We start from the raw sequence: 22,928 nt of genomic DNA on the forward strand, positions 1-22,928 counted from the left end.
TTCTTTCTACCCATGCAGTTTTAATCTCTTTTAATTTGTAAACCTTTTAGTCTCCTATAGTGTAACACTGCAACTGCCCATTCATGGTGCTTATAGTTTTTGTACTCCGGCTGCCTTACGACAGGCAAAGATCGCAATATAGTCTTTATAAACCATATAGGTTCTAACCATTTGGCAATTTTATAGCCTTCTTACTGTGTTTATACCAGGGGCGTAGCAAGGTTGGAGTGGACCAAGGGACAAGATTTTAAAATGCCCCTCCTTCACCGAGGCTCAGCTCATGAAGTAAAGAAATCTTAAAGAAGCCCGGGCGGGTGCGTGGCTGGGGGAGTCAGTCATGTGACTTGCTTCGGGGGGGGCCCCAAGGCAGTGGGCCCCCAGACAACTGTCTCCCTTTGCCCTATTATAGTTACACCCCTGGTTTATACTCTCGAGCTTAGTAGCCTTCAACACCTGCCAATGTTATGTTTTCTTGCCTTATGCTGGTCAAAGACCATAATTAAGTGATTGATTGATTGATTGATTGATTGATTGATTGATATTGTTTGATTCTTTCTTCCTGGTGCCACAAGTCCAGACCAAGGGTGTCGCTATAATTGAGCGGATGGGTTCAAAGAACCCAGCCCCCGAGCTCCTGGAGGGCCCCCAGCTCCACTCCTCCCTATTTTCTTCATTATCTCCCTCACTCCGAGGGGCCACCGTAGAAAAGGACGAATGCAGGCCTCCTCTCCTCTAGCCACAGCGCTGGTCCAGACAACAATCTAGAGCTGCTATTTGTACCAGGAAGGATGAACAGTGACAATTTTAGCATCTCATATCATTTGGACTTCAGACATTAATCTTGGAATTACATCACTAAAAATACAAACAAACCCACAGACAACCATTATCAGTTAAGAGACAAGAGTTTCAGGCGTTCACCTACCATTGGAACAGTTGCCATTGCTTGTTGGTCCCATGGAGCCGTCGAAGGAAACAAAGGCTGGTCACCTGACGGGGAGGAAAGAGATGGAGATGAATGGTCCCTTTGCCAAGAATTAGCACAGTACCTAATGTAAGATAAGCCAAGGGGAAAATCGTCCTGTGGCTATATTATCCGATGCCGGTCAAAAGAGCAGCTTGCTGCTCTGTGGGAGGATTCAGTCCACCACATCCTCCCCAACTTCACCTGCCCAATGAACAGATGGTCAAGGCTGTCAAGGTAACTGGGATACCAAGGTATCTTCAAAAGTACCTGGCTGGGCTCACATAAGCCATCTTGTGCATTAAGCTCTTGAGATGAGGCTCTGCTCCAAACACTGGCAGACACCCAGTGCATGCATTCAGTCATTCATTCATTCATTCATTCATTTAGTTTGTACACCGCCCCAAACGTCTGTCTCTGGGCAGTTTACAGCAACAAAAACAAATTAAAATAGAAATTAAAACCTTAAAACAATGTAGAACCACAAGTCTAGTTAAAAAGCTTGGATGAATAAATGTGTCTTTAGAGATTTTTTTAAAAGTTGTCATCGATGGGGAGGTTCTTTTTTCAGCAGGGACTGCATTCCAGAGTCTTGGGGCAGCAACAGAGAAGGCCCGTCCCTGTGTGGCCACCAGATGAGCCGGTGGCAACTGCAGACTAATCTCTCCAGATGATCTCAATAGGCGGTGGGGTTCGTGGCAAAGAAGACGTTCTCTTAAATACCCAAGGAGTATGCTGTTTAGGGCTTTATAGGTTACAACCAGAAACGTATAGGTTTGCCTAGAAACGTACTGGTAACCAGTACAGTACATAGGAAGCTGCCTTCTACTGAGCCCGACCATTGGTCCATCTAGCTCAGTATTGTCTACCCAGACTGGCAGCAGCTTCTCCAAGGTTGCAGGCAAGAGTCTCTCCTAACCCTATCTTTTTTTAAAAAAACAAACATTTATATCCCGCCCTTCCTCCAAGGAGCTCAGAGCAGTGTACATGCTTATTTTTATCCTCACAACAACCCTGTGAGGAGGCACCTCCCTTGGAGATGGCAGGGAGGGAACTGGGAACCTTCTGCATGCAAGCAGGCAGATGCTCTTCACAGAGCAGTCTGATCCCCTGAAGGGAATATCTTACATTGCTCACACATGTAGTCTCCCATTCAAATGCAATCCAAGGCAGACCCTGCTTAGCAAAGGGGACACTTCATGCTAGTTGCCACAAGACCAGCTCTCCTCCCACAGCCCACCCCAAAACCAGTTTGAAATGGATCTAGATAATCAGCTTCCTCTAAGAGTGTTTGAAGCTGGGAGGCCACCATCCTCTCAATTACCTTGCCCAGCCATGGAAGGTTGGAGACAGGCCTATAGTTGCTTAACTCTGAGGGATCCAATGCAGGCTTCTTCAGAAAAGATCTACGAATTGCCACATGCTGGAAAACATTCTGCAGATACAATCTCTTTTGGATTACATTCAATTGAATATTTGGACCTCTGACTTTGCCAAATCAGTGGCCCTTCCACTTACCGACAGCGGCCGTGAAGTACTGCTCAATCTCGTTGGGCGTGAGCACCCTTTCCCAGATAATAAATTCATCAAAAGCCCCGTTCACATAACGCTTGGTCTGCTCTGATCCTGTCAGCATGTTTGAATGGGAATCCTGGTAGCTATAGAAATCTGTCCCATTTGGATCAGTGGTGTTTAATGTTCCATTGACGTAGACTTTCAACCCATCTCCGGACTTCCAGGTGAACAGGACATGAGTCCACTGGGGGCCTGGAAAGCACAGCAAAGCCATGTTGATGCTCTAGGAACAGGAGAATAAGAAGAGCCTGGCTGGATCAGACCAAAGGTGTCGCTAGCTACTCCAGAGAGGCGCAGATTGATCAGTTTCCAGTTGTTCAAGGACTATCCTTCCCCATGATTAGGAGAACCAGACTACTGCAAGTAAACACTATGGGTGGCATCCAGACTAACTTAATCAATAGCAATACTCGGAAGGATGACTTAATTCCAATGGGACTACTCGGGAGTAATTCAGTCTGGATGTCAGCCAAGGTTGCAAATTTGCTTCATTCGAGTGATTCTGGCAGATTATAGAACCAGACTTCCCTTACTGCAGAATTTGGGGTAATTTAGTGTATACAACCCAGCTGATAGTTGCATAGGAGGGGGGACATTTTAAAAGCGTAGCTTTTCTTTTCCCATCAGTATAGGGACATAGGAAGCTGCCTTATACTGAGTCAGACCATTGGTCCATCTAGCTCAGTACTGTCTACACTGACTGGCAGCAGCTTTCCAAGATTACAGGCAGCAGTCTCTCCTAGCACTATCTAGAGATTATTTGAACCTGGGACCTTGTGCACGCAAGCATGCAGATGTTCTCCCCTGAGTTATAGCCCCATATCTTACAGAGCTCACATGTAGTTTCCCATCTAATGATTCAATGTTATTTGGAAGATGTTGACTTTTAATATACAAATGCATACACTGTGTTCAGTACTGTGCACAGTGGCGAACCATCTCCTATGAATCCATAGATCTGAATATCCAAATTTACCTGGTGGGATAAAATTTGCTTCCCACTTCTTCGAAATCTGACGGTTAAACAGTTCCACAGAGCCTTTGCTTTCACTAAAGTATACTTTAAACCCACTGGAAAGGACCTGATCCCCATGTGCTGGGAGAGGCTTAGTCTGTTGCTCCTGAGTTTTCCAAAAAAAAGAGAACGTGACACCTAGCAAAGACAAGAAAAATAGAGAGAACAGGGATCGTTCATGAGAACTAAGGAAGTGGGATTTAAACTCTTCTGAGATTGCACCGATAAATTGTGATTTTTAATTATTTTAATAATTTGCATCCCAGTCAAAATAATTTACATCCCAGACTTTCCCAGCTGTGACACGAACAAGGTGATACAATACCAAAGTGAAAAGCAATAAAATAAAGCATTTTTAAAAAACCACACCTGAGAAAGAGAGAGGGGGGAGAGCGGGAGTGTATTGGCCTTGCTCACACAATAATTTGAATCTAGGTTTAATGTGGACTACCAACGTTAGTGTAATAGTATAAACACACGCAATGGGGAAAATCTTGCCAGCAAACGGACCAGCAAACGGAAGTATTTTTTCACACAATGCATAATCAACTTGTGGGATTCTCTGCCATGAGATGTGGCGGTAGCCAACAACCTGGATGGCTTGAAGAGGGGCTTGGATAACTTCATGGAGGAGAGGTCTATCATGGGCTACTAGTCAGAGGGCTATAGGCCACCTCCAGCCTCAAAGGCAGGATGCCTCTCTGAGTACCAGTTGCAGGGAAGTAACAGCAGGAGAGGGGGCATGCCCTCAACTCCTGCCTGTAGGCTTCCAGCGGCATCTGGTGGGCCACTGTGTGAAACAGGATGCAGGACTAGATGGGCCTCCTTGGGCCTGATCCAGCAGGGCTGTTCTTATGTTCCTATGTTCTTATGACCTTAGATAACAGTATGATCACATTCACAAGTAACACAGAACAGAGGGTCAAATGGTCCTGCAGTTCAGCCCCTCTCGCCAATGGTCTGACTCAGTATATGACAGTTTCCTATGTTCCTATGTTCCTAAAATAGGGCAGCCCATGTGTGAATTCGCCCCTTAAGATCGTTCCCATTAGAATATACTGTTTTATTCAGACATGGGTGTTTTTCTCCCCATTTTTATCCACGGCACAATTCAGCATTTGGCCTTAATGTTCTTGTTTGTGAGCCCTGGGAATGTCAGAGTTGGGGTAATAAAAATTTATTCAGAACCTTATATTATCATCATCGTTGTAGAACTAATGTTGCAAACGGATTGGTTTTTATTTCCCTGATGGTGCAGGCGGGAAAAAAGATAAGCATGAGAAATGGTAAACATAATAAAATGTGCATGCAATGTAACGGGAAGGATCTTCTCAGGTGGGCCCAGATCAGGTCCATGGGGACCATTTCAGGAAGGTAGGAGTGAAGAGATTGGCTGGTCTGGTAATAAGATATTCGGGGGGGGGGGATTGGGGGGTACATTCAAGGGTGAAACTTGATGCTATTGCTTTTAACTGGATCTAAGCCCAAAATTCTCCTGTGAGAAGTTTTGGCACAACATTGAGCAACTGGGTGGGGTGGGTGGCGGAGAGAGAATGCCTCCACCCCACCCACCCCACTTTTTTCCCCACCACTACCACTGGTGGTAGAACTGGAGGCTAACTACTACCGTTTATATATCTTATAGGTCCCCAGGAATAACCCTATATCATCGCATTGTCCCCAAGGGACTTGTGGGAAATAAGCATGGCAGTCACCAGAGGAGCACCTCTGCAAGCCAGGCCCTGTGTTTCACCCCTCTTTTGTAGGGGAGAATTTGAATCAACCTCTTCTTTAGCAGAGAAACCCAGTTTGATGAGAACAGAACTCACAGAGGAGATCTGGAGACAATTGCTTGAGGTCTAAAACTAGTAAAGGTTTGTTGGAAGAAGTTACAGACTTGGATAGCAAGCCTGTGCCCTGTGCTAGCTACTTCATGGTGGTAGGAAGAAGAAAGAACAGAGAGGAAGGGAGTGTCCTAAGAATATCAGTCTACCAATCAGAAGAGATACAAGAGAGAACAAGGGGGCAGTTCTGCACTCTCTAGTTTCACCCCTTATGTCCATAGTAGCCAAAAGGAGTTATTGGGAGTCACATCTCCAAGATCTTTTGCTGCCATTTTGCCTCCCCCAAATGCATTTAGTGCCACCACCACCACCCATTCTGCCAGCTGCAAATGGGTTGGCATAACAGCTCGGCACTGTTTTAGACTCATGATGGCCCACGGCCAGAACCTTTGGCCCAAAAGCACCTGCCCGATTCACAGTTTTTCTTTCTAGTCTCACATGATCCAACCTGGTACATAGGAAGTTGCCTTATACCGAGTCAGACCCTTGGTCCATGTAGCTCAGCATTGTCTCCACAGACTGGCAGCGGCTTCTCCAAGGTTGCAGGCAGGAGTGTCTCTCGGCCCTGTCTTGGAGATGCTGCCAGGGAGGGAACTTGGAACCCTCTGCATGTAAACATGCAGGTGCTCTTCCCAGAGCAGCACCATCCCCACTCAGGGGGACATCCCCTATGGGGAACATCTTACAGTGCTCACACATGTAGTCTCCCATTCAAATGCAGTCAAGGCAGATCCTACTTAGCAAAGGGGACAATTCGTGCTCACTACCACAAGACCAGCTCTCCTCCCATTAAAGGAGGAGGTCCACTGATGTAAAAGGTTTTCCTTGGTTGTCTCCCTTCTAATTCCCTAGTCAGCTGGGGGGGTGAACCCAAGGGACACCCACAGAGAGAAAAAGAAGCCAAAAAGCCGCCCTCCATTGGCCTGGCTGGGACCAACTGACCCCATGTGCACAACAAAGGAATATAGAAAGCTGCCTAATACCATGTCAGATCACTGGTCCATCGTCTGCACAGGCTTCAAGTGGTTCTCCAAGGTTACAGACAGGAGAATCTCTCAGTTCTACCTGGAGACGCCATAGAGTGAACCTGGGGCCCTCTGCATGCAAATCAGATGCTCTGCTACAGAGTTACGGCCCCATCCCCTCAGGGGAATATCTTACAGTGCTCACATGTAGTCTCCCATTCAAATGCAAACCAAGGTGGACCCTGCTTAGCAAAGGGGGAAAATCCATGCTCGCTGCCATAAGACCAGCTCTCTTCCCCAACCACGTATGCCACTCTGAGCATCCTGGAGGATTTGGCTTTCAAAGCCAGTTAATTTCTTAAAGGTGAGTTTTAGGATTCTAATCTTGGATTTAGTGCTCCCAGATTAGAAGAAGCTTTGCAGAGATCCTCAGAGATCTTATTCCTCTCTAGCTTATACCTTGAGAACTCTCCCAGTCCTAAGGGGGTGATGATCAGCTGCGATGGTGGATTGAGATGGATTCAAGGGGAGGCAATGAAAATGTGCCGATGGTATCACAACACAAAGCTATTGGAGGCAAACTCAGTGCAGAATTGGCCCGGGGAATTTCTGTTTGCTTTTCTTTTTCAGCCCCTCGTTAGATTACAGTAATAAGCAAATATGCATAATTTATTCCAATGGCAGTATTTGTATTTCCTAGGTACGTGATTTGGATCTTTTTTTTAAAATGGGGGTGCAAATACATCTTTGCTCATAACTAGCCCCCATAAGAGATTATTGCTAGTGCCTTAACGCCACTCTCAGTAATCTTTTTTTCCCCACTAGAAGCCATGCAACCCAATAAATGCATATAATAAAGATAACAACTACCAAGGCTGTATACTAACCTTCAGGTTCACAATATTCTGGATTAATAATGCATGAGTTTTGGTAGCTCCCAAAAAGAAGGAATGTCACTCCCTTCTCATCCGGGACACATATGCCCTTGTTCACGATTCCTTCTACAATATCTAAGAAAGGAAAATGTTTGAAAATGTGCACCTTTTTCAATATACTTGTCAGCCCAAAAGACCCAGGTAGATGACTCGTGCCATTTGAAACAGCTCTTTTTCTACTCTTTCCTGTCCCCTCATCCCTATCTCCATGGGTTCAAAACCCTGATTATCAGTGGCAACTGCCCCTCCCCTGGACACCCTGCACAAATTATTCCTCAAATTCTCCATACACTGCAGATAACTTGGAGCGGGCTTACTCCATAGCATGCAACAAGGGGCCGGTCGGTTCTGTGCACACCCCTACAGCAAACCTCCGTAAATGCCCCCACCCTTAAATGAGGTTAGTGGAGCGAGCGCTCGGCTAACCCTGTTTTTTCAATCATGGGTCGCCACGGCACAGCTCCGTGCCACAGTGACTCACAAGGAGACCCCTGACCGGGAGCCTACAACAAGCCTCCTGGCCTCAGGGGTCTCCCCAGAATGGGACTTCCGGGGGCTGGGTGGCCCCCAATCCCCATCCCGGGGCTTCTGGGGGCTGGGCTGTCCCCGATCCTCACCGCCACTACCAGCTCAGTGTGGAGAGACTTTCTATCTACTTAACCTGAATATCAGAGACTCCCATATACTTGGTTTTTAAGAGGGAGAAATCTTCCATTTAGAACAAAAATGAGCAGTTAAGATGATCTTTAAAACGTGGGCCGCTGTTTGGCCGCTCCTAGCTTGCCGTGAAACTTTGTTCCAAATCCAACATTAATCAGAAATATCCAAGTTTGACAAATGCAGAAGAAATATACTGAATCCTCACCTACAGTTGCAGAGAAGTTAGAGTAGGCAGAATCATTGGTATATATAAAAGTGGAATTATGGGGAGGAAGCACAGTGAAGTTGTGGAGCCTTAGAGCTGGGTGGAACGACAAAGACAAAAAAAAAAGCAACACAATGAATCAATGCAAGATGAACATGAATCAGCCAGTCCATATCTCTCAATGTGCAAATATAAAACTTTAATAAGTGATGCTCTGGATAGCCAAATCAGAAGTGCATCCACACAACCAGAAAAGCAAGGTAGGATGAGAGCTCTTCTTCTCTCCTCCTGCCTTGGTTAAGAACAAGGTATAAAAACTGGGTTACCCTACTTTGAGCAACCTGGGTTGGAGGGATTTTCATGAGTTCACACAATCATGCAAACCTGGTAGCCTGCCTCCAGTCCTACCCTGACTTTGATAATGGTGTGAACAGGCCTCAGATCTCCGACAGTGCTGCAAACAGGATGAGGCCCATGCGTGCACTGCTCCCCTTGGATTACTTAGTCCCACCGGGGAGCTTTTTGGAGAAATAGGTTGACCGACATCCAGGCTAGTGAAGCATTTGTGCAAAAATGTGGCATTAGTGCCAGGCTGTTGTGTGAACTAGTTGTGCTAACTCAGGGGCTTGTGTTCCGGACGAGGGTTGCGCTATGCACAGCAAGGTGTACACCCTGTGGCATGCCTCCTGCTTTGCAGGGAACTTTTGTGTAAGAGCACAATTCCAACAATCCCCGTGATATCACACAGCATCAGCGATGCAATCTTCTTTCACTGGCACAACCTTGCTTGTTGTACAAGGTCTTTGTTAGTCCAGATGCCAGCTTTTTTTTAAAAAGAAAAAGAAAAAATTGTGACATTGTAGTCTCCATTTAAAGGAGAGCTTGTCTCGAGAAGAGGAACATTTCACATTCAAAATTAAAGTAAATGGCAGCACTTTTTACATACTCCAGGGCTATGGACATGACTGACCAAACATTGGCTCTGTCATACCCTAAGGATTCCTGCAGCATGCATGCTCCCATACAGTAGGGGTGTGCAAACTGGTTTGAGCTTGAACTGGGTTCAAGTCAAACTGGCCTGGTTTGACTGGTTTGAGCTCAAACCGGACCAGCCCTCCAAAAAGGGGAGCCAGTCTAAGCTCAAGTGAACCAGGCCCGGTTCAGATCAAACCAGTTTAGCCCAGTTCAACTGGTTGCACGGAGGCCTGAACTGGGCGCCCGCCAGCCTGAACTGATGGGAGGAAACACCAGCAGGGCCTAGGGGAACTTCCGTTGGCCCCGGGGAACCACACCGCCACCGCGGCACATAAGATAACCACCCAGCCACCCACTCCGCCTGTTCTTTTTCAACCCTGTAGAGTTCCCCTAATGCCTGTAAAGGAGAATCCTTACTGGATTCCCCTTTGCAAGCACTAGAACCAGGGTCGACCTGGTTCGATCCCAGTTCTAGCCATGAACCGAACCGCCGACTGGATCGTGAGAACCAGCACATGGACCAGGCAGTTTGGTTCAAGTTCAATTCTAATTCGGACCGAAACTGCCCTAAGTGGTTCCATGGACACCCCTACCGTACAGTAATCATGTAAACCCAGAATGTTTTCATGCACTTCAGTTGGTGCTGTGTCAATCTGGCATGAAGCTGAGATCTGTAATCTTAGATCTGAATTTGGCTTGATGATCTCATCTTCATTTCGGATTGGAACAGCACCACCTGGAGATCAGGGGGAAATTCTGGGCTTTACATGATCACTATGGGAATGTGCATGCCATAGGAATCACAAGATGCCCTATGAAAAGCCTTAATGTGAATCACATCTTTATTTTTCTTTCAGAAATCTACCCTGTGGAGCAAAGTTCTCTCCTCCTAGAAATGTACTTTGCTCCTTCCGTACCCCCAATATATATTGTTCTGTTGCTGCCACTCATTTTCATGTTGGTGATGTTTCTTTAAATGTATAATGCAAAATCAGGCTTGTTTCGCTCCTGGTTTCACAACAGCAGAGAGATAACTTGGATGTAAGGCACCCAAATGGGACTGGAAATAGATCTATCTCACAAGCCATTGTGGCGATGCTGACATCCCAGAAGTGAGCTAATTGAGAGATAAGGAACTGGATTACAGGCGCGTGGAGGTTTCGACAAATAAAATGGATTCACGTGATAGGCAAGTTTATGATGTTTTGAGGGTTTATGAGAAGAAACATGGAATGAAAAACAACTGCATGAAATTATGAGGTATGGGACAGCAAAATAAATAAAATCTGGAAAGGCTCTTGCAACAAATGGAAAAGATGCATAATCAAGGAATGGTGTCTAAGCAGGGAAGTTATCTCCTGCAGAGGCAATGAAAAGAAACCTAGGGAGGCAATATTTCAGGCCTTAACGGCTGAGCTGAGGTTATACAATCAAAACAACACCGTGGCTCCAATCTGGTGCCCATTCCCCTGGGAGGAAGCCCCTCAGAGCATAACTGGGCTTCCTTCCAAATTGACATGCATAGGATTGTGCTGTTAGTCTTGCTTCACACTTGCATGTTTCTCACTCATTGAGGTCATTCACCCAATCAAAAACTGTGTTCCACCCGAGTTTGGAAGCGGTGTGCGCTCCCAATTCTTGGATGTGTGGAAGCAGGCTAGGAGGAAAACCTGGATAGGAGTGATTGAGGCCATTCACGCGAGCGAGCAAAACCAGGCTCAGGAAGCCCAGCCTGGTTTTGCTCACTCGTGTGAAGCGCTGGGATTGCGGCTGTTCCCCGTGGCTACACGGCGGCAAACCCACCAAAGTAGCCACCTCATTAAACGAGGTAAGGAGGGTGAGCGCTCCCTTAACCTCATTGAATTGATTGTGTGTCAGCCGCGGCTGCTTGCAGCTGTGGTGGGCACACTCGGGGGCAGGGGGGGGCTTCCGGTAATGCACAGCGCACCTGCAGGGTGCATTAATGGGGCTCCGGAGGACAGGAGCTGCCAGGCAAGGTGCGGTGAGGCACCGGTGGCCCGCAGGAGAGCCGCCGCTCATCTGGGCAGGTGATCCACCATTGTGCCCTGCGCGTATACTCGAGAGACCCCCGAGCCGGGAGGCTGCTTTTAAGCCTCCCTGTCAGGGGTCTCCTCGTGAGGAGCTGTGCCGTGGCTACTCACGATAAAAAAAAACGGGTTTGCAGAGCGCTCGCTCCGCAAACCCGGTTTGAGGGGCGGGTGACTTGAGCGGGTTACCCACTCTGGAACCACCGGGCTCGCAGCCAAGCCTGGTGGTTCACACAGACTGCAAAAATCGGACTAGGCCCCCTTCGCCCGATTTTTGCAGTCCGTGTGAATAGCCCCATTATGTGGAAGCAAGGTGTGAGGAAAACCTGGGTAGCTTTTCCTCCGTGCTTCCGCACAGTCACTTCTACCCAGGTTTTCCTCTTACCTTGCTTCCACACAACCAAAAACTGGGAGCACACAAAGCTCCGAAACCCAGATAGAACAGAGTTTTTGATTGTGTGGATGACCTCAATGTCTGCAGGACTGAGGCACATCTTAGGAATGCAAACAAAGTCACCACAAACAGAATTTCCATGTCACAAAAATTCACAGCCTTGAATTCCGTGTCACAGCCCTGATGTTTTTCCAGGGGAGTCTATCACATACTTCCCAGGCCTGAGCTACACAAATAGTTAGTGAGGGTGGTCAGGCGGCTCCGGGCCTATACCACTTTAGTTTGGACTGTACCACTGTAGACTTCATATTGATGGTGGGAAGACTGATGCTATGTTTGACTTATACCTGGAAAGGTATTTGAGGGGGGAGCCCCTCTCTGCAACATAGTTTTCAAGGCATGCTTTATATATAACACATGCAAGGAATAGCCATGCAATTCCTCCACCTGCAAGCAAGATCAAGGGCTGAACATGCATGTGTGAACTGGAAACCAGCATTTCCAGCCCAGTGAGCCATGAAGCATCAGAAGGCCACGCTACTGGCACAACTGGAAAAGAGGAGTCAAAGACAGTTGAAGCTCACAAGGGTGCATCGACATGGGCATGCTAAGACTGGTGCTTCCAACACGTTTTGACTTTAATCATTATCAAGGGAATCTGCAATTCCCATTAATTAAGGGGATATGCAGTTCCTTGCAACCAGTTTTAAAAGCTTCACCACCATGCCTTGGTTTCCCAGTGAGATTTTGGATCATGAGACTCTCATAAGAGGGTCATCATAAGACCCTCCCGCCTTCCTTTGTCTTTGCAGGGCAGGTTCTTTGCAGGTCACCCTTAAGCCCTCTCAGAACTCTGTGGAAGGCAGCTTTGATATGCTTTTTAAAAACCATTTGGGTTTCAAAGTACTTGCTGGATAATTAGTTCAACACAACCAGCTCTATTTTGAAATGTACTACGGCACAGAGGTTTGCTTTCTCTGATCCATTTTCTCATGCTCTGACTTCTCTTTAAGGCTTCAGTTAGTCTTGAGGTCACAGGTCAGTGCCAGATTTAGGCACAAGCTGCCCTATTTACCCCGGTAGAAGATGACTCTCACTTTAAATCAACTCCTCTTTAAAAATACAGATTAAATCCAGGTTATACCCCAAAGGAAGAGGACTTTTCATATCAGATGACCCCGCCATTTCTAAAATCAAAGAACTTAGCAAAAAAATCTAGTCTTGGATTCAGGTAAATGCAAAAAGTAAGCTACAGCTTAGGACCTCAGGTTATGAGGGCTCACTGAAACAGGTTTTTTTTAAAAAGATGAAATTTCAAGTTTTGCATAATGGATTTTCATGTAAAGGTATTTCTAATGCAAATAAGCTTATTGTCATGTAACTGTTTTTGTTAGATGATTAGTTTCTGTTGCATCTTTGCCCAGTAAAAATAAAGCTTTCTTATTTCTGTTTTCATTGTGCTTTTGGTTGTAATAATAATATTTTTTGTGATGCAATGGGGCCTTTAAACTTTGACGTCGCTTAGGGCCTCCGCGGGTTATGATCCGCCCCATCACAGGTCTTTGCTCTACCTCCATTTGTGTCACGCAGCTCATGGATTCCTTCCACAGTCCCCAGAGGCCAGTAGTGTGACGCTTGGGCCAGGACCTCGAATCCTGTCAAGAAAGCACAAGATTGTAAGGGTCGTTCCTCCCCAAGGCGAAGGGCAAAGAGGCAACATTCAGGTGGAAACCATGAATTTGGGTGGGCCGCTTGCTCATCACCAACAACTCATGCACTACGACAAAGAAGATTTAGGAACATAGGAACAAAGGAAGCTGCCATATACTGAGTCAGACCATTGGTCTTTCTTGCTCAGTATTGTCTTCACAGACTGGCTCACAATCTAAAAAGAAGCATAAGATAGGCACCAGCAACAGCCACTGGAGGGATGCTGTGCTGGGGGTGGAGAAGACCAGTTACTCTCCCCCTGCTCAATAAAGAGAATCACCATGTTGAAAGGTGCTTCTTTGCCAAGTTAGCAGGGGTTGCCATTAGATCTATCTATCTATCCAGCTTTCTATCACTTCTTGTCCCACATCCCCCTCCAACTTTGCTAGGCCCCTGATTCTCTACACTGAGTTTATTTATTGATCAATCGATCTATCCATCATATTTATATGCCGCCTGGAACCTTTACACACAGCAGGCTTTATCGCAGGTTGACTGGGAGGCTTTACTGCAAACTCAAAATTGTCCCAAAAAACTGAAGCAAATAGTGGATTCTTTCCCCTCAGATATAAATCATGCTACACTCTGAACACGCAGTGAAAACCCCAAATTGTGTGTGAACTACTCCCCAATAACTCACAGGGACTTCAGGAGTAAATCTGGCCGATATGTGAACACACCCCTTCCTTTCCAGAGGAGATGTGAGTTAAAGGGTTTAAAAGCCCCGTGTGAAGAACTTCCTGATACGTGTATCCCTAGGTGGGTGCATAATTTAAAATACAAGTATCAAACTGATTAAAGCAGATAGGGGTTCTTTCCCTGCCCTTCCTGGCGGTATCAGGGATTGAACTTGGGACCTCGCAGATGCTCTGCCACTGAACTGTTGCCGTCAGCATGCCATGAGCCTCTGGGAACCAATTCCACTGCTATCTGCATGGCCACACCCCCTTCATTTGCATAGCTCCACCCTGGGCTCCATTACTCTGTCACCAAGGCGCGAATGGCGATTCCCAGAGAGGATAAACCATATTCCTTAGGACGAGTGAAGATCATTTTGGTGGAAACACAACCCCCAAGTCCCAGGCAAAGCAGCAGCTGGGAAAATAAAATGTCAGCCATTCTACGTGTGTACACAGAGAACATCTGGGGTGATCCCCCCCCCCACCTCCTCCTGCTTCCTACCAATAAATAAATAAAGCGCTGCCACTAAACAGGAACATTGTGTTTCGCTGAGTGCCTTCTTCAGCGGCAGATGGCCACACAGGCTGAGATCCAGGTGGACACACTGACAAAAACAAGCCATCGGAGAGCTCCGGCTTCCGAATGGCAAGCGGGTCTCTGGAAGCTTAGGGTGGTCTGCTCCGAGGAGGCACTGGGGAGATGAGCAAGGAAATTGCCTCCTTGTGCCTGTTAGAGGTCATGCAAAAAGAAGGACCCCGCAGCACCTGGTAGAGAGCGCAGCAGATGGTAAATGGACTTGGATGGTTGGTTTACATAGGAACATAGGAAGCTGCCTAAGACTGAGTCAGACCATTGGTCCATCTAACTCAGTACTGTCTACACTGACGGGCAGCGTCTCTCCGAGGTTTCGGGAAGGGGTCTTTCCCAGTCCTGCCTGGAGATGCTGCCAGGATTGAACCTGGGACCTTTTGCATGCCAAGCAGATGCTTTTCCACTAAGCAACAGCTCATATATATGAAGCTGTCTTGTGTTGAGTCAGAACCTTAGTCCATCTAGGTCAGCATCATCTACACCAGGGGTCCTCAGAGTTGGGTTCCCAGATGTTGCTGGACTTCAACTCCCATAATCCCCAACCAAAGGCCACTGGGGCTGGGGATTATGGGAGTTGAAGTCCACTAACATCTGGGGACCCAACATTGAGAACCCCTGATCTACACTGACGGGCAGAGGCTCTCAGGTTTTCAGGCAGGAGTCTTTCCCAGTCCTACTGGAGATGCTGGCGGGGACTGAACCAGGGAGCTTCTGCATGCAAGTGGATGCTCTACCACTGAGCTACAGCCCCATCCCCTGAACTACGGCCCAATCCTATCTGGAGATACAATGGGATAGAATTGAGCCCGCCTCTCTTTGCTTAGTTCCGCCAGCTTTCTAGTCTTTGGTCACACTTGAGAGTGACAGAACCCAGAAACTGTCTTTGATCTGTGTTATGACATGCCCATTTCCTTCCCAGAGTTACAACCATTGAGGGCAGGAAGGAGTTAAGCCCATTAATCTAGTTTGGGATTGCATTTGTGGTTTCTCCTCTTTGCACTTACATATTGGCTGAGCAGACTTGAGAGGGTGGAGGAGTGGGCTTCCTCTTTCCCTTTCTTGTTATCTAAGGACTCAGATGGCTGGCCCACTGATGGCTAGAAATGTGCACAAAACAAATTTTTTTTGGCTCCATTTTGAATTCAAATAGAATTCCAAAAATTCATTTCAAATTTGAATCAGATTCAAATTCAGTATGGAAATTTGATTCAAATTCGATTCAAATTCGAATAGATTTGACCCTGTATTTTGCCTTTTTAAACCAGTCAGAGGGCCTGAATGGTGTGTTTTTTTTAAGTGCCAAATGGCTCTCGAATTGAATTTGAATTGAATTTTAAAAATTCGTTTCACATTCAAATCAAATTGTACTTTCAAGGAGTGATTCGATTTGTATTCGAAACACCCAGATTCGAATCGAATCGAATCCAACTCGATTTACACATCCCTGAAAATGATGGCTGCTGAGGCAGCAGCCTCAGAGGGTGGACTGGAGGCAGAGGCAGCAGAGACACGCTTCTGCCTCACCAGCTGCTTCACCCTACCTGACCTCACAGCAGTGGCAAGACTTCTGCCCCCCACAACCATTTGGACTCGAGCTCATCCTCCTCCCCGTTCTGCTGCTAATCTGACCCCGTTCCCCTTGACTTCTGAAAAGGTAGGAGTTGGGAGGAAAGGAACAGAGGTGGATTTTAGGATTACTTAAGATTACTTAAAGGAGATACAGGCAATAATGGGGAATGCCGAAGTTTTCAGGAGCAAAGAGGGTTTTGCTGGCCTTGTGGTAGCGAGCATGAATTTCCCCCTTTGCTAAGCAGGGTCAGCCTTGGTTTGCATTTGGATGGGTGACTACATGTGAGCCCTGTCTTCTGTAAGATATTCCCTTTAGGAGATGAGGCCATAGCTCAGTGGTCGCGCATTTGCTTCCTATGCAGAAGGTTCCAGGTTCCCTCCCTGGCAGCATCCCTAGGTAGGCCTGGGAGAGACTCCTATCTGAAACCTTAGAAAGCTGCTGCCAGTCAGAGTAGACAATACTGAGCTGGAAGGACCAATGGTCTAACTTGGTATAAGGCTGCTTCCTATGCTCTTCTTTTGGGGATGCAAAGCACAGTCCCAATCCAGATTGAGGCCTTCTGCAGTTGCTACATTTAAAAAAAAAAAAAATCCAAGCCAGCACCACAACAATGCATTTACTTGTCACATCTTCTCTGATTCTCAGATGGCACAATCGAGGACTAATTTAATTTAATGCTTCATTCTGCCGGGTAAACATTCTGGTAATAGAATTTTTTAAATTAACCAGGCTGCTGGAGAGCTCTGGCTTGTAAACAGGTTTGGGGGGAAAGAATCAAGAGGAATCAAACCAAATATTCAGCCTGCAAGTCTGCCAGTGCAGAATCAGAGAGGGATGGATTGCAGAGATCAGACTAGGGCCTGGAGGACTCTCTGCTGGAAAAGACATCGCGATTCTGCTCTTGGATGCGGTTGCTATTGCCTGGCAAGAGCCCAGAGCCCAGGGGAAGGAGGCAAGCATGCAGTGCAACTGGAGCTGAAAAACAAAGGACTTGCAGTGTGGGTCCACATGCTCACGCAATGCATGTGCTGTCCAAACATTCCAGATGCTTGTAAAACAGCAACTCATAACGTGAAATAAACCGCAAGCAAAGAAGTACCACAAGAGCTGGTCTGGTGGTAGCAAGCATGACTTGTCCCCTTAGCTAAGCAGGGTCCACCCTGGTTGCATGTGAATGACAGTCTAGAAGTGTGAGCACTGGAAGATATTCCCCCTGAGGGGATGGAGCCGCTCTGGGAAGAGCAGAAGGTTTCAAGTTCCCTCCCTGGCTTCTCCAAGATAGGGCTGAGAGAGATTCCTGCCTGCAACCTTGGAGAAGCCGCTGCCAGTCTGTGAAGACAATACTGAGCTAGATAGACCAATGGTCTGACTCAGTAAATGGCAGCTTCCTATGTTTCCTATGTTACCTCTGGCTGCTGGTGAATGCCTCCCCCTTCTCTCCACAAGGCTTCAGAGGAAGGATTGCCCTCACTCTTACTTCCTGATGACACCAACTGATGATGTGAGAGAGGTTCCTGCCTGCAACCTTGGAGAAGCCGCTGCCAGTCTGGGTAGACAATACTGAGCTAGATAGACCAATAGTCTGACTCAGTATATGGCAGCTTCCTATGTTGCTATGAGCCTGGATCTAAAAGCCTTTGAAGCCCTTGCCCCCCGCCCTGCAAGTAAAGCATCCTCCCCCCTACACACACACACAGTATTTTAAACGTGTGGGTTCCTGAGGGAACAATTAGCAACCGAACTCACCGGAATGTAAGAACATAAAACAGATATATTTACGCCAATATGCATTTGCAGAAACATTTCGACACGCAACTTACGTTTATTCCCATGCCACATATTCCGCCCCCCTCCCCCTCTGTCTCTAAAGTGGGGCAGATTAAGCCTTTTGCCGCCGGTAGGTGGCCAAGGATTTGCTGCCCTCACTGCCACAGCGCGGGTAGGGGTCCCTCCTTTTTTGGTCTAGAAACCACCGCTGCATGGCAGGATGGGGGCCGCGAAGGCCGCACAGCGGCGGCGGTGGCTGGCAGGGAGAGCTCCTTCCTGCCCCCCCTCCTGACTCCACATGTGGAGAAAGGCCCATAACGGGCTATAGAGGGGGGCGTGCAGTCCTTTGGGAGGGAGGAGCGGAGCTGGAAGGAGCTCTCCCTCGCCGCCCTGCCGCGCAGAGGCGTTGCTTTAAAAGTAAAAGGGGGGACATTCCCCTCACACTCACACCCGCTCCACCTCACTGCAGCCGCAGCCGCCGCCGCCGCCCAGAAGGGGGATAGTGAAATTTGAGGAAGGAGCGGCAAACTTTGCCACTCAAATTTTGCCACTGTCAGCAAGTGCCTATTTTGCCTCTCCGTCAATCTGCCACTGCTCTAAAGCAGAGGTCACGTTTGGCCACCCAGCAGAAGTCACTGTCACACCCAGCCGCCCAGCACACCTGGGACAGACTAGAGAGGATCTGGGGGCCCCCAGGGGATGTGGAGCCCCGGGACCTCTGCCCACAAGTCCAGGGGTAAGAGCGTCTCTGACTGCGAGCCCTTTTCGAGGGCACTCAGGACTTCAGGGATGTCTGAGGCTGAAAGGTAATAAGCGATGGGAACAAGGATCCCCACACCTCCAATCCAAAAGCAACATTAGACATTATGTTAGGGGTGCCCAATTTCAGCCCTGTCAGCTGCTGTTGGATTACAACTCCCATCATCCCTGACAGCTTGGACTACAGCTCCCATAATCCCTAATTATTGGCCTCTGTAGCTGGGGACAGAACATAGGAAGCTGCCTTATACCGAGTCAGACCACTGGTCCATCTCGCTCACTATTGTCTACACTGACTGGCAGCAGCTCTCCAAGGTTTCAGGCACGGATTTCTCCCTGGGGGTGCTAGGGATTGAACTGGGGCCCTGTGCATACATAGCAGGTGCTCTTCCATTGAGCAATGGGCCCAATCCCTAAGCAGAATAGCCTGCAGTGCTCACATGTAGTCCCCCATCCAAATGCAAACCAAGGTAGACCCTGCTTAGCAAAGGAGACAATTCATGCTTGCTATCACAAGACCTGCTCTCCTCTTCCCGTTTAAAAATGTGTTTCTGCATTTATATATATATATATATATATATATATATATATATATATATATATCCATTCTTCACTTTACAAACAAAATGACAAACATGTTTAAAGCCATTGAGAAACTGCTTCAGAGATTTGGGGAAGAAATTATATATTGCATTGATTTCCCACCTCCCCCCCCCACTATGACAAATCTTGATAAAGGAAGCATAAAAAGAATCTTCAGGTGGTCTTCCTTCCATCTGAGCACAGACACAGCCCTGCTTAGCTACCGAATTGTTGCTACATTGTGTGCCTTCCGAGTACACCCACAGAAATAATGAAGTGTGTTGGTGATTACACAGATACTAGCCAATTGGCGCCCACGACCGCCAGGTTTTTACTGGTTCAAACACTGAATTAAGCAGAGCCTGCCTTTTAATAAGAACTTAACCCACAGCAGAAGAATGTATATGGATTAGAGGGCAGCAGCAGAACGGTCAAGCCATCCTGACCACCCTTCAAATATGCCTTCTGCCAAGTGAACTTGCAGTGCAGAAAAGAAGACCATAAGATACTCTGGGAAAGGCTTTGTGGCGGGAGCATGTTTTAAAGACTATTTGAATAGCAGAGATCGAGCTGGCTTCATTGATCCTTTCCTGAGAGGAAGCAACCGCTCCACACATTTTAAGCCTAGCCGTCATGTTAAGCACCATCTCTCAGATCATTAATTCTGCGCTATGGGTAAAGAAAGAGTTTGCACAGAGCCGTGCTAAGGCAGGTCGCAATGGACTGATTCAAGGTTGTTTATTTGCTGGACAGTGGGGGCCACTTTGGCAAAAGAATCCTCTGCACAGGACGGTGCTTTTCTCAGTCCTGGAGGGGGGGCCCTTTAAGAGAGATGGCGCCCTCTCTTAAGAACGAAAATGAATATGGCAAATATTTATATACCACTGTTCATGCAGCGGGGAAATGACTTGACTAGCAAGCCAGAGGTTGCCGGTTCGAATCCCCACTGTTTCCCAGAAACAATGTTTCCCGGAAACACCTATATCGGGCAGCGGCAATATAGGAAGGGGCCGAAAAGCATCATCTCATACTGCGTGGGAGGAGGCAATGGGAAACCCCTCCTGCATTCTACCAAAGACAAGCACAGGGCTCTGTGGTCGCCAGGAGTCGACACCGATTCGATGGCACAACTTTACCTTTACTTTTCAACAAAAGTTCCCAAAGCAATTTACAGAGATATAACATAACATAACATAACATAACATAACATAACATAACATAACACAATACAATATAATGGCTCCCTGTCCCAAAAGGGCTCACCATCTTAGAAAAAGGAAAAGAAACATAAAATAGACACCAGCAACAGCCACTGGAGGGATGCTGTGCTGGGGATGGATAGGGCCAGTTGCTCTCCCCCTGCTCAATAAAGAGAATCACCTCTTTTAGAAGTTACCTCTCAGCTCAGTTAGAAGACCTCTATGGGGAGAGTGCTGGGAAGGACTACAGTTCTCAGCACTCTGTGCACGCCTGCGTGGTGTAGTGGTTAGAGTGCTGGACTAGGACCAGGGAGACCCGGGTTCAAATCCCCATTCAGCCATGATACTAGCTGGGTGACTCTGGGCCAGTCACTTCTCTCTTAGCCTAGCCTACTTCACAGGGTTGTTGTGAGGAGTAACAAGTATGTAGTACACCGCTCTGGGCTCCTTGGAGGAAGAGCAGGATATAAAATGTAAAATAAATAAAAATTTTAAAAAAACACTGCACGGTGAGAAGGGTCACCATGCAGAATATTCAGCTTGCTTGCCTATCTCTCTGTCTAAAACATTTGTGCCCCACCTCTCCAGTACACTACTGGGTGGCTTAACATGTTAATAAAAGAGATACAACATGGAACATTGAGCCCTTTCTCACGATCGGTGCGAAACTTTTTCAACCAAAGTTCCCAAAGTTTTTCAAATAGAAAAATAAATACGTCAAGAAGATGGTCCCCTGTCCCTCAAAGGGCTCCCAATCTAAAAAGAAACATAAGGTTGACACCAGCAACAGCCACTGGAGGGATGCTGTGCTGGGGGGTGGAGAGGGCCAGTTGCTCTCCCCCTGCTACATGTAAGAGACTCGCCACTTTAAAAGGTGTCTCTTTGCTCAGTTAGCAGGGGTTGCTGACCTCCCCGCAGACCATCCCTCTTCTCTTCCTAGGAGGGCGACTCGCCCACCCACACGATTGCCGGTAGCGGCGAAGGGCGCGGAGGGTTAGGGGGTGGGAAGGGGTGCCCCACCATCCGAAACTCCCCTAATGAGTGCACAGTGCATTGTGGGGGTTCTCCCGATGCCAGCCAGGGATCCCTGGCAGACGGCCAAGAAAATGAGGTTGAAGAGAGGCCACTTGCTCTCTTCACCTCCTTCTGCATCATAGGAACATAGGAAACTGCCATATACTGAGTCAGACCCTTGGTCCATCTCTCTCAGTATTGTCTACCCAGACTGGCAGCAGCTTGTCCAAGGTTGCAGGCAGGACTCTCTCTCAGCCCTATCTTGGAGATGCTGCCAGGGAGGGACCTTGGAACCTAGATGCTCTTCCCAGAGCAGCTCCATCCCTGAAGGGGACTCTCTTACAGTTCTCATACATCAAGTCTCCCATTCATATGCAACCAGGGCAGACCCTGCTTAGCTATGGGGACAAGTCTTGCTTGCTACCACAAGACCAGCTCTCCTCTCCACGATCCTCCCAAAGCGAGCAAGGCTCCCTTCGCCCACTTTTGGTGGATCGCGAGAATCTCCTTTTTGAGAGTTTCCAGTTAAGAGCTATAAATTTTTAAGAAGCTAAAAACGAAGAAGTCGACCAGAGAGAGCCGTGGATGAAATATTTAAAAGCCTCTTGAAAAGGATGTGGCCTTCAACTGTTTCTTAAGCTTTGGCCAAAGCTTCACGCAGGGCCAATGAACAATTAGGGAGCCATGCTTAAGAGTGCCCTCCACCTCTCACCCCCCACAGGCCTTAAAACGAAGAACACGGTCCTGAAAAAATCCAGTATTTAAGCCAGCGAGGTGTAGTGGTTAAAGTGTTGGACTAGGACTGAGGAGACCCGAGTTGAGATCTCCATTCAGCTGTGAGACTTGCTGGGTGACCCTGAGCCAGTCATTTCGGTCTCAGCCTAGCCTACCTCACAGGGTTGTTGTGAGGAGAAACTTAACTACATAAACCACTCTGGGCTCCTTGGAGGAAGAGCAAAATGTAAATGTGAAAATAAATAAAATAAATTTTAAAAAATAAAAGGGGGAAAACTACACAAAAGCTCAGTAAATGTGTATCAGGAAATAGCCTAATTCTCCATCTTTACACTCCGGGCCTTCCCAGATCCATAAAAACATGTGGAATTTACAGTATCCCTCCCAACCACAGAAACAGATGTTGTTTGTGTCAACATATTTGGACAAGTGAGCAGAAAGCTGCACACAGAAACCAATCTTTTCAGATAGCACTTCCAAGCAGCCGTGATTTTAATTCCATGCTCTTGTCCTAATATCCGTAATTCAGATGAATTGGAGTTGGTCACGCTCATCAGAGCTAGGCGTTTATGGCATAATCTTGTGTGAGCACCAAATGTGGAACTGGGCTCAGATTTCTGCTTTCTGAAAACTGCCGCGTCTTTTCTTGAAAAAAGTTAAGGATCTGAAAACTCCATGTTACCTTTAACCTGATGCTGGCACTGGCATACTGAACTTTTTTCCTAGTAAAAAGCAGCTGC

At 47.3% G+C, this 22,928-nt stretch overlaps 1 protein-coding gene across 6 annotated transcripts in view; it reads right to left on the reverse strand.

Annotated features, from left to right (window-relative positions):
- ADGRD1 (adhesion G protein-coupled receptor D1) overlaps positions 1-22,928 on the reverse strand; it is a 218,311-nt gene that overhangs the window by 191,044 nt on the left and 4,339 nt on the right. For 4 of the 6 annotated variants that reach the window (XM_053280099.1, XM_053280098.1, XM_053280097.1 and 1 more), the window contains exons 3-8: positions 13,152-13,235; positions 8,164-8,259; positions 7,251-7,373; positions 3,516-3,692; positions 2,483-2,731; positions 926-990 (exon numbers count right to left, since the gene is read on the reverse strand). In XM_053280099.1, the coding sequence (XP_053136074.1) occupies positions 926-990; positions 2,483-2,731; positions 3,516-3,692; positions 7,251-7,373; positions 8,164-8,259; positions 13,152-13,235 (794 nt within the window). The remainder of the gene's footprint in view (positions 1-925; positions 991-2,482; positions 2,732-3,515; positions 3,693-7,250; positions 7,374-8,163; positions 8,260-13,151; positions 13,236-22,928) is intronic. The other 2 variants (XM_053280100.1, XM_053280102.1) reach the window with 2 other exon arrangements.

The sequence above is a fragment of the Hemicordylus capensis genome, chromosome 15 (assembly GCF_027244095.1).
Source record: "Hemicordylus capensis ecotype Gifberg chromosome 15, rHemCap1.1.pri, whole genome shotgun sequence".
Lineage (NCBI taxonomy): Eukaryota > Metazoa > Chordata > Lepidosauria > Squamata > Cordylidae > Hemicordylus > Hemicordylus capensis.